The 16,083-nt window shown below is 37.1% G+C and overlaps 1 protein-coding gene across 1 annotated transcript in view; it reads left to right on the top strand.

The window, feature by feature from the left end:
• ERP44 (endoplasmic reticulum protein 44) overlaps nt 1-13,596 on the top strand; it is a 73,846-nt gene extending 60,250 nt beyond the window's left edge. The window contains exons 8-12 of the mRNA XM_088150147.1: nt 187-303; nt 2,531-2,642; nt 3,117-3,258; nt 8,555-8,657; nt 12,712-13,596. Of these exons, the coding sequence (XP_088006273.1) occupies nt 187-303; nt 2,531-2,642; nt 3,117-3,258; nt 8,555-8,657; nt 12,712-12,813 (576 nt within the window). The 3' untranslated portion in view covers nt 12,814-13,596. The remainder of the gene's footprint in view (nt 1-186; nt 304-2,530; nt 2,643-3,116; nt 3,259-8,554; nt 8,658-12,711) is intronic.
• The last annotated feature ends 2,487 nt before the right edge of the window (nt 13,597-16,083 follow it).

Here is a 16,083-nt window from a genome sequence, read left to right on the forward strand (position 1 = left end):
CTGTGAGTTTCCAAGCCACTGAAATAGTGCTATTGATTATTGCTGGCCAGAGTATGAGAAGCTGCTGCTAGATGTTTATGACAGGATGCCGTACAGTGCCTTGTGATGTGACCTCTTAGTTACACTTAAATTATACCATTTCTTGTGTGTTAATTTATTAATAATTTTAAAATCATGTTTTAACAGGAAAATGCTCCAGACATGGTTTACTTGGGTTCTATGACTAATTTTGACTTGGCTTATGCATGGACTCAGGACAAATGTGTTCCTCTTGTTCGTGAAATTACATTTGAAAATGGAGAGGTAAAGAATATCTGGTTATTCAGGACTTTTATTTAAGGGATAAAGGTTACAAATGAAGTTGAATTAGCCCAAAATTAGGTGTCAAATACCTTTAATTAGTTTATAATGCAACTGATTACAGTATATACTTGCAGATAAGCCCATCCAAGGATAAGCCAACCCTCAAATTTTTAACCAAAATACCATAAAAAATGTGCCACCTGTGGATAAGCCACCCCTCAACATTTTCATATATTTTTTCAATATATTCTGAAGGACTTCAGTTGTTTCATATTTTGTATCAATAAATGTTGTTTATCAGAACAGATTACATTTTAAATTTGCACAATTGGCTTATCCACAAGTGACACGTTTTTCATGGTATTTTGGTTTGGCTTATCCATGAGTATATACAGGTACTTTTAAAAAGTATTACCACATATACTCTTGGATAAGCCCATCCGTGGATAAGCCAAATCCATTTTTTGGGGTGTATGTTGGAACCTAAAATTCTTGGCTTATCCGCAAGTACATACGGTACTTTCCAGTATATTTCCAGACTATCATTTCTTACCTAAATTGTCAACTAATAAAAATTACAACATGAGCTTAAAAATAGAAAATTCCTTCACACAAGTAGGTAGATAAAAGTATTGAGCAATATGATGATGATGTCTATTATAACTGGAAGTCCAGTGTGGATACTTATTGGTCGTACACATAGAAAGGCTGCTTTTGCCATGTTTGAACAGCAGTGTAAATGCTGAACAAAATGGTGACAAATAAATGTTCTTTATTTGCTTTTTGCAATGTAAAAGATGCCAACCAGTTATGATTAATTTTTGAGCATTTTTCAGAATTTCAGACTTAAAAAACATACTACATTTGTGTAATACTGTGCAACTGCATCTGATATTGTGTTCCTCTTTTATTTAAACTAATGTTTCTCAATGTACATTTTTCTTGGTAAATTTTATTCTTGAGGTTTAAGGCTTCCTATATCAGTTCAACCCTAGTATTTTCATCATTTCATTTTTTTTCTACATTTCAATGCTCAGTTAATGATTTACAGCTGGTATTTTAAAAACAGTCTCTTTTACCTAAGAACTAAACTGTGTTTTATTTCATAGTTTTAATTCACTCTGGATATATTTATTGTTCAGCTTCTTCATATGAAACTGACATGCTGAGTTACAGCTGGAGAACCAGCTGCCTCTCCAGAATATCGCAGGAGGCCAGTAGCTGAGCAGATATCAGCATTAAAGGAAGCATGGCCTACATTTTTGGTTTTTGGAGGGAGAAGTTGAAGGTGGGAGTGGGAAGCTAATATAGGTAGTCCTTGTTTAGTGACTGCAATTGAGACTGGCAACTCTGTCATTAAGGGAAGTGGTCATTAAGTGGGAAATCATGTGACTGACTCTGCTTTCCTTTTCTCCACTCCCCCACCCTTTGGAATGTTCATCCTGGCACTGGGATAATGAACAAGAAGGGAATTAATGTTTGTTTTTACATTCATTGGAGAGGAAGGGATTACAAGAGAGCAAGCAGGCACACAATGGAAAATATATAGGGCTGTTTCTGTAGTGTGCTTCCCAGTGCCAATGCTTTCAATGTGTATTCCCTTTTGTGTGCCTGCTTACTCTCTTGTAATCTCTTCCTCTCCAATCTGTCTGCTCTGAAGGTCGGGGGGGGAACAGGTCAGGCACAGAACAACACGCACTGACTGTAATGGTGATCATGTGACTGAGGACACTGCAAAGATTGTGAATGCAGGCATTGGTCATAAAGTTATTTTTTTCAGCACTGTCGTAATTTCAAGCAGTCGCAAGTGAGGACCACCTGAAACAGTTTGGGAGGCCAGTTTGGGATATTTTTTGTCAGTTGAGGGGGGTTGGGGGTGGAATTCTTATTGGAGATATCTATCTATAGGACACATAATTTTATATCTTTGGGGAAGCTAACAGTAATCAATAAATATGTAGAATTATTTTTGGTCAGTGCTGTCAGGAATTTTGAATTAATTGTTTACTATTTCTTTTGAGTTGTTCAGTATAAAAATTTTTGATTAAATTGGTGAGGTATCTTAGTATTACTTTAAGTTCCTGATATAGTTACTGGACAAATTTCTGGCTTATCTCTCATAATTTAATTCCTCATTAAAAGTATATGAGCATCCAGTTAAAAACCATATGTTAACTAAAAGCTAGTAGAAAACTGAGAGTCTATGAATATTTTTATTTCTACCTAGGAATTGACAGAAGAGGGCCTTCCTTTCCTTATACTCTTTCATATGAAAGATGATACAGAAAGTTTAGAAAAGTTCCAGCAGGAAGTTGCACGACAGTTAATAAGTGAAAAGGGTAGGTGTTGTGTTGTGTCTTATAATTAATTGAATTTGCATCAGGTGTTTAGACTGAATTGGCAAAATTGTGTTAGTTTTCTAGGTGTGTGTGTGCACAAGAGAGATAATTATTGATGCTGTGTTTTCTTATTGCCATAATATGATGGGTAAATACTTTTACCACTGAAATGAATTAAGGCTAATTCTTGTGCAAATTTATTGGAAAGTCAACCATTACAATCTGTTAACTTTTTAAAAGTTCTTTGAAGATCCAATTGCAAATCAATCTATACTACAATTAAATCTTTTTTTCCGAGGCATCATGTTTTATATTTAACCTACTGATGTTAACACAAAATAATTTTATCAACACCTTTTGTATATTCAAAATGCTTTACCCCAGACCAGGTATTTACATATAATGTGGTGATTTGCCTGTATGCTCATATTTTATATTCTCTAAAAACCCTAAAATCTGCTTCTGAATTTCAAGGTACAATAAACTTTTTACATGCTGATTGCGACAAGTTCAGGCATCCGCTGCTCCACATTCAGAAGAGTCCAACAGATTGTCCTGTTATTGCTATTGATAGTTTTAGACATATGTATGTTTTTTCAGACTTCAATGATTTGACGTGAGTACATGTTTTTTTTCATTTTGGCTATATAGAGTTTGAAAAAAGGGAAAAAATTATTTTGGAAGGAAGAGGGTAAAGACCTTTTTGTATTGTGTTGTATCCTAAAAATTAAGTCTGGAGAACATTTTTTTCATAGAGAGAAAGTTTTCCTCGGGGTAATGTTTTGGGGGAGGTTTAGTGACAGTGGGGAATAGGGCACAGCCACTGCACACACTTACACACTTCAGATCATCCTTACATTACCTGTTACTTCTTTTAAGAATGTTAAGGAAAGAAAGTGAGTGAATGTGGGTAGTGATCACTACACTATGTTTTATAGATTTAGTGGATTTACCTCTGCTGCAATCAAGGAGATTCTCCACAACTTCCATCAGTACAAAGTAATAAAACGTCCATGCTAAAAATAAAACAAAAAAAAACATAATAAACAAATCTTAACATGCATAGTGCTGTAACTGATGGTATCAACTCATGTCTCAAATACTTTCTGAGGAGCTTTATTTTTAATAGCTTACAGAAAGTGAGCACTGTAGGACAAATCAAATTCATAAGGGGAGACTATTCCAAAGTGCAGGCACACTAACTGTAAAACAGTGCTTGTGAGCCCCCATTCCTCCCACTTTATAGAAGTGTGCAACTACTACAAGGTTCTTCTAGGTCATAAGTTTCAGGTGGGCTGAGACCTATTTATTTATTTATTTCATCATATTTATATAGCCACCCGTCTCACAAAGCATGATTCTGGGCAGCGTACAATAAAAACAAACCATAAAATAAATACTATTAAAAAGAATTCTACAATTAAAGGCATCAATCCATATTACTATTAACAGACTAGTAAAGGGTTCGATGTTATAGACAATGCAGCCACCTCACTAATTTGCCATTTCCTGGAGATCCCTGAGCCTGTTGACACAACCATGTTTTGGGGGACTTCTGGAAAGATATTAAGAATGGGGCCAGTCTCACCCCCAGGGGGGAATGATGTTCCACAGGGTGGGTGCCACGTCAGAAAAGGCCCACCTCCTGGGTTCTGCCAAACATAGCTCTTTCATAGATGGGACCCGCAACATACTTCTTCTGCCGGACCTGATGGGATGGGATGATGTAATTAGAAAGAGGTGGTCCCTCAGATGACCTGGCCCCATGCCATAAAGGGCTTTAAAGATCAAAATCAGCACCTTGAATTGGACCCAGAAGCAAACTGGCAATCAACACCTCCTTAAGGAGTGGAGGAACAACCCCTTCATGCAAGGAAGAGTTTACCACTGCTAGAGCCCACCCACACAAAACCCCCTGGGCAGCCTTAGTTAGGAGGGGCATGGATCTAAAGAGCAGGTGGCCAAGCTCACAGTCATAAGGACCCTGTCCACCTCCTCAGGGTCAACAGATTCAAACCGTTCCCAGCTAACAGGGCAAGACTTCGCCCCAGGCATCTCCATAGGACCCGCAACAAGGCTGGTGTCCAATTGAGAACTAATTCAAGCTATTTTAACCATCACGCTGAGTAAATTATGCACAGCCTTTTAAGGGGATCTCCAAGCCCCCTGTACCCAAAAGGGCACATATCACCCGAAACAAGGCTGCAGGATGGCTATCTGTGGACACAATAAGGGCAGAGAAATATTGTTGCTTTGTAACCCTTACCACCACGAGGTAGGCCTTAATAGTGGCTCTAACCCATATCCGGTCAAGTTCATCCCTCGTTGAGCGCCGGTGATGCTCTAGATGTCTCTTCTCTCATTTCATCTCCCTCAGTTCTTTGATGAGACACGGAGAGTGACTGGATCCACGAAAGTAGAGAGGTCACATGGTGGGATCCAAGGCATTGGTAGTCCTCATGTTCCAAGTGGCCACCAAGGCTTCAGATGAACTGCACAACAGACGAACAAGAAACCCCCTCAGCTCCCTCTGAAACCCATCAGGATCCATCAGTCGCCAAGGCCAGGCTGATCTAATAGGTCCAGCTTCCCTGCAGTCAATAGTGGCACCAGAAATCCCCCAGTGTGTGATCTGACCATGACAAGGGGAACACTAAAAGCTCTCCCAATTCCAGATCACATTGCCACTGCTCCAATAGGAAAACCAGATCAGGTGTGTGACCACTGTCCTGTGTCAGGCCCTGGATGACCTGGGGTAGGCCCATGGCTCTCATGGTAGCCATGAACTCCCGAGCTGCTTCAGACCCCACTCCCAGGGAAAGTAGATTGAAGTACCCCCAAGACCATAAGTCTGGGGAACTCCACCTCTACTGCCAACCTTAAAAGAGGCAGTCCTGCAATATTGCAGTGCCAAATCATGTAGTGCTTTACAAGTTGAACCAGCACTTTGAATTGCACTCTGAAATTGAAGCAAAGGTCTTAGGTCCTTATACCAGGATGTGCTGGTGAGCATTGTGCCACCATATTTTGGATGGTTTTCTCATAGTCTTCAAAGGCAGTCCCATATAGAGGTTCCATATAGAGTGCATTGCAATAGTCCAAATGGGTGGTGATGGGGACATGAGTTACTGTCAGTATCCTTTTGCTCCAGGTAGAACCACAGTTGACACACCAGCACATTACTTAAGCGCTTCAAGTTCCCCTCTGGCCATGGCACCCTAACTGTCTGTCTAGCAGTAGCTGTAAGTCCAGGTTGATTCGACAAGTTGTGGGCCTGCTCTTTCAAGGGCATGCCACCCATCAAGAGTCAACACTGGAGACCTCAAAGAACCCCAGTGAACAGACAGCAACTCTGTCTTTCTTTGATTCAATTTCATCCTGCTTTTGTCTGATCTAGACCATCACAGTCTCCAGAGCTTGGGTCAGACTTTGACAGCTTCTCCCATATGACCTGGGGTAGATTACTTAAGCCCTTCAAGTATCTGAAGACTGCTATCATATCTCCCTTCAGTCTTCTCCTATTTACGTTTTTGGTTATCATATATAAAACTGAAGACCACATATCCTGAGATGTAGACATGTATTTTCAAATTATTTATATGCATATAAAATGGCTGTGCAGCTTTCCCATTCCTCTAATCTCTCTATCCAGCATTTCATTGTGCTCCATCAAATCGTCACCAGTGGGGACACAAGGCTCTGAAAGTGTGGACCCATAAATTTTAATAGGGTTTTTTTAATGGAAAAGAACGAAATGTATTTATTGAGTGTAAATGTGGACTCCTTTAAAATAGCATGTGAATGAATGAATGAATGTTTGGACATATTTAGAGGAGAGAAGAGAGAAACTGCCACATATAAAGGGGTTTATTATACTGTACATTTGCCTACTGACTTAAGGTTTATGGAAATCCCTTTTAATGGGTTGTGGCACAATATCATGAACCCTCATGATTAATTTTAGGATCAAATATACTTTTTAAAAAATTTTATTAGGACTATTAGGGCACTTAACGATGTAGAACAGCACATGCAGATACGATTGTAATAGTTGTATTAGTTGTGGTTACCTGATAGTTAATCATTCTATTTTTTCCTTGACTATGCTGCAAAATGGAGCAGTCTCTGGGATGTGATTTGCCATGCAAGATCATTTTGTGATCTTGCCTATTTAGATGACTTCAGAAAATAAGAACCTTCAGTATCTTAACCATTAATTGTGGAACACAATTCTGCATTCATCTGCAAATGAACATATCAGTGAATGAGGATAATTGTTTAATGGTTAGAAAATGTCCTAAGGCTGTCAGGGTTGCCCAGTCACAAAACTTGAGTTTCCCAGAAGAGAATCACTTGAAGCTGCTTCCAGCCTCTCCTGATCCCCCACCTTTAGTCTCTCAAAACATACTCCCATCTCATCTGTACTATTCCATCATCTTCATAGTTATTTTTCTGGGCAGATTTCCAAACGAAGCGGTAGGTTGAAGCCAGCTACCATATTTATTTTGTAAGAATGGCTTTAAAGCTTTACAGAAGATATTTTTTTAAAATAAAGATGATTTGGGAGGTTGGTGCTGAACTTTGAGCATGCCATTTCCTATTTAACATTGTTTGAAAAGACTACACTGAGGCAGCTCCCAAAGAAGGTGTCTGTGGACCTGTTTGGTGATAGATTGTCTAAGTTAATTTCTGTTTCTTTATACTTAATGTACTAGTTGAGTTCTTTATTCTTGGAGTTCTGGTAGTTCCAATTCTATCTTCACATAGTTTTTTGTATGTGGAAAAGGTAGATTATCTCAGAAGAAATTTAAATTGATGTCCTTTTAGCGTTCATTTCTGGTGCTTGCAATTACTTAAGCACTAGAGAAGCTTTCAAAAGCATTTTTGTCAATATAACTTACTGACAGCCATTTGTATTTGTAAACTGTGCATTTGGCACCTACTGTTCTCTGCTGTATTGTGGTGAGCAGGGGGTTGAAGGTAGCAGGCAATGAAATTATTGGGCAGCTCTATGGGAATTAATGAAGAGGCAAAATGCTTGCTGTGCCTTCAGGGGATCGCAAAAAGAAAAAAGAGATAGGGTAGTTTGCCTCCCAGCTGTATTCCAGCTCCTGATCCTGCATTATTAACTTTAAAAATATCTTGGATATGTGAAAGACAGTTAATATGAAATAAGTAAGATTCAGATTTTTTAAAGTTTTGAGATAATCTTTTGAATTCAGTGTAGAGACAAGTGTCTGCTGCCTTCTATTTTTAAGGAGATGATATTGCTAGCTTTTCTAATCACTACCTAACTTCAACTCCTTGTGGTTTAATTACTGCAATGGAAAACAAACAATTGCAAATTTTTTAAAAAAATTATTATATATAAAATGGGAGCCCAGGTGAGGAGAGAATGGGATTAAAATATTCTTAAAGGAAGAAGACTATATGAATCTGCTTGAAAGACACCCTGAGTTCATTATTTCAAAAAGGATGACAGCAAAAGAGGGAGTCTTTTTAGATGCCCACTTAAGCTATGGAATAGCCTTCCAAGGGAAGGACACTATTCTCTCTCTTTGCCTGCTTTTAAATAACTTGTAAACTGAAAGCCATATTCAGATTTAAAGAATGTTGGCTTGATTTCCCTGACAATTTGTAAAGAAAATCATCCTTAGAATTACTTTTTATCTTGATACCCTAACACACACTATATTTTATTATTGCAATCATCTTTAATTGAGCCTACTCTAGGCTTAATTATGTATGTATCTGCTACTGTAGTTCTTATGATAACAATGGTAATTGAATGGTGATTGACATTAGATTTTTTTTAATATCTAATCTTTAGTATATGACACTTTGAGTTGGATCTTTTGGTGTCTAAGATAACGTTGTTTAATGTTATTTAAAATGTGGATATATTGTTTCAGTGTTCCTGGTAAACTCAAACAATTTGTACTAGATTTACACTCTGGGAAATTGCACAGAGAGTTTCATCATGGTCCAGATCCAACAGATGTAGCACCTGGTCAGGTAAGAAAGAAAGCATTCCAGTACATCTACATTAAGTGAAGATTGGAATTTTGCAGTGTCCCAATAAGGTTAAGATTCTACTTCTCCAGTGAAATCTGGAGAAATTTCAAAAATAGAGCAGGATACGACTGATTAGGCAGCTTAGAAAGAAACGTTAGTATAGCTGTGCAGTGTTTTGGAGTATGAGTGGGCATGCCTGTAGACCCAGGATTACTTTGCAGCTGTGACAGACAGCTCCTTTAAGGAGTTGCTGACAGAATCTATGTGAGCAATTTCAAGTTCTTCCACACACTTATAGCTTTCAAGTCCAAAGCACTGCACAACTCCTAATAATTAAGGGCAAAGAGTTATTTGCTTGCTTTATTTTTTCAACAAGATTTGAAATAATTCTTGATGTAACTCAATGCCACTTCGATTCCTGATAGGATTTAACTTCCATGTCAGCAGATTCTTCCAATAATACCTCCTCCTATTCTTCCACAATCTTACCTCCTTCCTCCTTTTTCCTTGATTTTTTTTATCAGGGAAAAATTCCAACTACTTTGAAACCTTCAGTTGACCTCATAAAACGATAGTCTGTATGGATTTGGATTTGCCCCACCATCATCACTACAACCATGGGCAATATGACTACTTTCATTTTTCATATGAATATAAGAACATCTTAAATTGTTGCTATATCCATAATGAATCTAAGTGTTTAACCTTAATTTCTCTTAGTTGTAAATAATTTATAATTAGAAATATTTAAAGATGCAGCTTTGCAGAGAATCAAAATGTTTAGATTATTTCTGTCCTGAGTCAAAGTAGTTAAATCTTATGTTCTTTTGATGTTTAAAAATAGTAATAATCAGCATGGTAAAAAAAAATCTCAGGAAGCATCCTGAGGATGTGAGGAAGCATCCAGCCATAGGCCAAGAGAGCCAGTATAGTGTTCAGATATTGGACAGGGACTATGGGAACTGTTTCAAGTTCATCTTTAATTATATAATTCACTGTATGATTTTGATCCCGTCACTATTTCTTAATCCAGTTTATATCACTGAGTTGGTATAGGGAAACACTGGAGAAGGAAATGCTGTGTATGTCATCTTGAACTCATGGAGGAAAGGCATACAGTACATGTATCTAACATATTTATTTAAATACATGTATCCGCTGGTTCCTGTCAGATCTACCTTGCTTTTTGCCTAGAACAAAATCTGTCTCTCCTCAAAGATGTGCTTCTAGCTCCCCACTTAGATTTAAAAACAATTGACCTTCTGTGTTATTGCTTTCTCCTCATTGCTTGTCATAGCTCTAAAATGGAAGAAAGCTCATTCAAAGCTTGCAGAACAAAAATCCACCCTGGCATCCATATCTAGTCAGTTAAAAGCTAGCAGCATTGTATTAAGACAACATCAAGATGTCTTCCAAATAGCCTTTCCACTTGCTTTTCTTCCACCTGGCTCTAAGGACTTCTTTGGAGCCCAGTTTGATACAGGGTCTCAGGAAACCCATTCTCACTAGCCATGGCAACCATCACATGTCCGATTAGCAACTCTGAGTGCCAGCAAACACCAGACTTGATTTCTCAGACAGCTTCATACAGATTTCTTCCTGAGCTAACTCATATTAGCAGCACTGTATTCTGAAAGTACAGGGTAACCTTGAATGCCCTATGGGTAGAAATGTAAGGTATCACTTGAAATAATAAGCAAATAAGCAAACTGGGGGGGCAGGGTTGTCTTAGATGGTTCTTTTGCTCTAGTTTCCTTTTCTGCTTATAACATCTGTGTGCCAAACTAGCGGTTTAGAATCCACTTGGACTTCAAGAAGGTGGATTTTAATAAACTCAGAGCAATGTTAAATTGGATTCTCTGGCAGGAGAAGCTATTGAGAAAAATGGAAAACAGCAGAAGACTGTTGGTCACATAAAAAGTTCAGTGAAGATCTGAAAACAAAAAAGGCACACATGGAAGTGGAAAGGAAAAGTTAGCTTGGAATTGTACAGGTGGTGTCCAAAAAGCTAAAAATCAGAATGAGTTACTATTGACAAAGGATGCCTAAAGAAACAAAAATCTTCTTCCAGTATATTCACAATAAAAAGAAGGGGAAAAAAAGTTTCAGAATACCATTCACTCAGTGAATATGGTAAAAAACCAACTGGGGAAAAAGAAAAGAGAATATTAATCAAGCCCTCTTTTGGCTCTGTCTTCTCCAGCTAAGAAGACATTGTGTTCCGTGAGGCAGTTGTGAAGAGTAGGATTGAAATTTGCACTTAATCTGCACTTTATGTCATTGTTATCTCTCTTGGATGTGTGGAGATATAAACATCCTGCTGAGAAAGAATATGTCTACTACTCTTCAGTTCATAAAATTAATTTAAGGATAGACATGTGTTGGATTTCTAATTCATTGTTAATCAACTTCATAGACACGGAGGTGGTAGCTCTTACTTATGTGGATCATAATCCAATAATTGTATGCCTAAACAGAGGAACTCCCAGATTGAATAGTTGGAGAGTTACTGAACTATTATTGTTATAAGAGGCTATTAAACTCAAGTATTACCAGTAACTAAAGAGATTCCAAATCAGTTTAATTCCTGATGTATTGTGCCCCCTCTTTGTTCAAGTAGCAGCTTAAATTAGAGTGCCACTGTCAGTTGACTATGAAATTGCATTTCAGGTTTGCCTGCCCTGATAACTAGTTACCAGCCTTTTGCACTATATTTACCTTATGGCTCAAGTCCAGCCCAGCGTGCAGCTATACATGGATTCTGCTGCAGCAGCATCGCTGCTAGCAATAGTGGCAGATGCCTTGCCTAACTAAATATCCAAGGAGAATTGCATGGTGGTGTCAAATCTTGCTGCTTGCTGCCATACTAACATTTCCACTTTGCAACTCTTGTTTAAGATGGTACTTGAGAGGATTCTGTACTTGGGAGCAAACAATTCAAGGAATTAATGGAAGCTGGCATCTTTTACTGTGCTGAATGCCTGGTCATCTGAAACCATAATCTGGGGGATAGCACATGGAATCAATAGTTCTGGACCACCTTGCCTTTCCCATTTCAAATGTCCTGGATCCTTGCTGCTAGTCAGTGACTTGGTTTGTGTAATGGTGCTGTTGCTAACTCTAAGGACATATGTATGATGCTTGGGCAGATACTTCAGCAGCATTGACATTGAAAGACCTTTTGTGTTCTTGCCTTTTCTGACCTAAGGTTTACACTGGATGCAGACAGCATAACCTGGCTCACATAAAGTAGTCCTATATGACACTGTCGTCAGGGCTGTTATAGGCCCCCTTCAGTGACAATGGTGGTTTGCTGGTACACCTCAATCAGTTGATATTTAAGGCCTCCCAAATTGCATGGTGCTCTGACAGTGGATTTTTTGCATCCCCAGGAATTGCAGGTTACTCTATTCTTCAGATTCACTTATTGCAACACTATTCAGAAATAACTCTTTTTTCTTTATTTGTTATACATAGTTTTTTTCCTTCTGCAAAACTCTTATATTTATCTTGTTTCAAGCTGAGTTATGAGATATAAAACATGGGATGAGTCAGAGGTATCAAAACATTAAAGTGAATTTTTAATCATGTGATCTTTGTCTTCCCTGGATTTAACCCATTTTTATGCTTCCTGTTATACCAAAGCAGAACTAATTGTATAGTAAGTTTGAATGTCCCACTTGTCAAGTTTTGTCTGTTCAGAACAGGCATGGTGGTACACTAGTTTCAGAACAATTTCAGGAAGATTTTTTTAAAGACTAACTTGAAAGTACAGAAGAGGTCATTTGTAAGGATGTGGCTTTTGTGTTTAAACAGGATACACATACCTTCTCTGAAACTCTTTCACCAACCTGCTATCTTGAGTGTTGTATGTTGCAGATAACAGAGGAAGCATCAGAGAAGGTGGCTTGCCTAAGGCAAGAATTGGTTGATCTGGCTCACACTTAGCAACAATATTTGTTGCTAAGTGTGCCACAGTTAATTGGTGTTGTGTCTGACTCTTTTACCTTTAATGTTTATCACTTGTTCTAGAAGATTGTTTTGTTCTTTTCAGCCACTCCAGGACATAGTAAGCAGCCCACCGGAGAGTTCATTCCAGAAGCTAGCACCTAGTGGACATAGGTACACCTTATTGCGGGAAAAAGATGAACTCTGAAGACTTGAAAACAGCATTCAGTCAGCAGTTGTGACTCCTGTGGGGTGGAAATAGGAAACCTATATTTTCTTAAATTCTGTTTGTTTTTATTTTAAATAATATCTTGTTTTTCTGTGCTCCCTGGGGTTTGTAAATATGTGTGGGCCATTTTGGACAGCATCTTTCCAAAGTTTATCTTGCTGCAAATCGATGTAAAACTTTTCTAAACAAATGAAAGTGTTGTCATTACCAGCAACATGCTGTTAACTTGCACTATCCAATTAAACAGGACTTCTAGTTTTTCCATTGGTGTAATCTGGTGGTATGATTGTCTTACCTTTCTCCTCAAATGAGCATAATTTTGTTAATTTGCTATTGAAGGAATATCCTGGATATTTGGGTGGGGAATAAATTACAATTTTACAGAATTTGTGTGATGGTATTTTACTTACTCTTACCAAATATTTCATTTTAAAGTGAGAATGAAATGGAGAATATGTTCAGTGGGGCTCCTGTAGGCTCAGTTTTTCTGTCACAGCTTATATTATGAAGTAAAAAGAAACCACTGGAGAAAAAATCTATGGAATGATTACTTAAAAAAAAAACAAGAAAATCCAAAAGCATAAATATGTGAAATTTGGGAAAAGTATTCTCATATGTTGAAGTAATTGTGTCCTTCAGCATTACATTGTTTATTCATTAAGAATGAGAAATATGGAATTGATGGAAAATTGTAAAATGTACATCCTTTAGTTTAAAAAGCAGAATTCCAATAAATAGATTTGGGAGGAGTCCCTCCTTCTCACATCCCCTATGTGAGAACTGTCCATTTATTTCTCTTTAACCAGCTATTAACTTAACCTAAGCTGTTCTCTTATCCTATCACTCCTTATTTAACTTTATTTATGGATACTCAGCTATTGTTGAAGTAATGGTTGATAGAAATATCACTATCTGCATAATTGACATTTTTGTCATTTATACATAAATATAGTAGCATTTTAAATATTCATAACAATTTTGAAGATTCTGTAAGAGAAAGCCCCTGCATTAGGAAAAATCATTAGAAGAATCTCTTTTAAGGCCCAGCAGGTGGCAGCACATAGCCAATCCTGAAGAATTACCTTGTTAATATTTGGGTGGCAGGCCACCAAGAAATCCCAAGAATCTACACCAGTCTGGGAAGTTGGAAAAAAGTAGTAGAAGAAGACATCAACAAACCACTATCATATCATTACCAAGAAAACTACCGTATTTATCGGCGTATAACATGTACAGGCGAATAACACGTGCCTTAATTTTAAGAAGGAAGTTTGGGTAAAGAAACTTAAATTTAAAATAAATGACTTGGAAGCAAAATAAAAGGAGCTCTGAACTTTTTGTTTATTAATATTTATACCACTTATAAGGTAAATACATAATATGAAAGAAAAGGCGCCTCTTTGAATGAAGAAAACTCGTGCTCCCCATCGCTCGCTCGCCTGCCACTCACCACCTGCTCTGTGGAGCTGCCCCGGTTACAGCCCTGGCTCAAATGAAGGCTCCACTCTCCCAGCCCTGCCGCTTGAGTATCAGCGTATAACACACAGCTAGGATTTCAGCCCCAAATTTTAAGGAAAAAAGTGCGTGTTATATGCCGATAAATACAGTATGTGGTCATGGGACCACTAGGAGTCATACTCAATTTAAAAGTGTTTTTAAATACCACATTGTTGTTATACTAGTTACTTGGTTGTTTAATGAATTTTGAATCTTCAAAATCAACTTTTTTATAACACACACATACAGTTATGATCATCAGTCTTCAATATGTTTGCCGTAATTGGTGAAATCTTGGTGATGGGGCAGAGGCTGAGCAGAATTTCTAATAATAAATGAATATTTAGTTTTGTTAAGAGTATGTAATCCTGAGTACGCAGTACTAATTTATAGTATACAATCAACCCATCTCTAAATTTTTGCCTGTTTTCATATGTGTGTGTGTGTGTGTGTGTGTGTGTGTGCATATAAACACATACATAATTTTTATTAAAACTTTTAAGCAAGATAAAAACTAACACAAAAGTAAGGAAGAAAAAGAAAAACGTGCAAGAAAAGAAAAATAAAAAAAAGATATAAAGTGGCTTTCAATATTCTTCACAGCAGTTATAAGTACAAATATATTTTAACCTCTATCTAAAGTTACATCATATTACTCTTTCTATACTCTGTCCTGTCTAATCATCAAAATCATGAATCACAAGTTCATTTTTTTCATTGCAAAAAGTCTGTAAGAGGCTTCCAGTCACCAATAGATGTAGTGTCTTTTCTCTAATTGAAGAAGTTAATTTATCCATTTCACCAAAATCTCTCAACTTCACCAACCGTTCCTCCAGAATGGATAGTATCAAATCTTTCCATCTCTATGCGGCAGTAATTATATATTGAAATAATCTTCCATGGCTTTTTTCTAACTATCCATTCCAGCTTCAATTGAATATTGATCTTTAAAATCCTCTGTGTCCAAGTATGTATTTGAATCCAATTTTTTTTAGCTTTTTTACATGTCTATCAAGCATCATAAAATATCCATTCGTGCTGTTCACATTTCCAACGTACATTTGAAGTGCCTTTACACATTCTAGATAACTTCTCTGTCATGTACTAACGATACATCATTTTATAAAAATGATCTTTGAGGTCATAACACAATGTAAATTTCTACCCTTTTAACCACATATTTTCCCGCTGATCTATCTGTATATTATAACCAAAATTCTTAGCCTACTTTATCATACATTCCTTAGCCTGTTCTTCCTCTGTTTCAAATTTTAATGAAAGTTTGTATGTTTTAGCAATTACATATTCATCATCAGTACACAATTGTATTTCAAATTCTGATTTACTTTGCTCCATACCATAAGTCTTTTTATCCATTTTAAATCTTTCAAATAACTGTAAATGGGAAAACCATTGACAACTGTATCCTTCTGCTATTAATTGTTCTCTTGATTTGATTTTAAATTCCCCTTGATAGTTTTCCAATAAGTCCTGGTAACATCAACCATTTATCTGCCATTTTTCTTCTATAATATTGCTTCTTGAGTTGAGATCTCTAAAGGTGTTTTCAGGCATAACCTAGGTTTATATCTATTCCATGTTCTCAATATGGCACATCTAATAAAATGATTTTAAAAATCCAAATTAATTTTAACTTTATCATACCATAAATATCCATGTCATCTAAACCTGAGGTCGTGACCTTTTAACTGTAAAAGTCTCTTGTTTCTCAGCAACATCCATTCTTTCATC

This window comes from Python bivittatus, unplaced genomic scaffold, assembly GCF_059951505.1.
Source record: "Python bivittatus isolate LINGU-HERP-01145 unplaced genomic scaffold, Pbiv_v1 ctg000610_np1212, whole genome shotgun sequence".
In the NCBI taxonomy this organism is placed as follows: Eukaryota; Metazoa; Chordata; class Lepidosauria; order Squamata; family Pythonidae; genus Python; species Python bivittatus.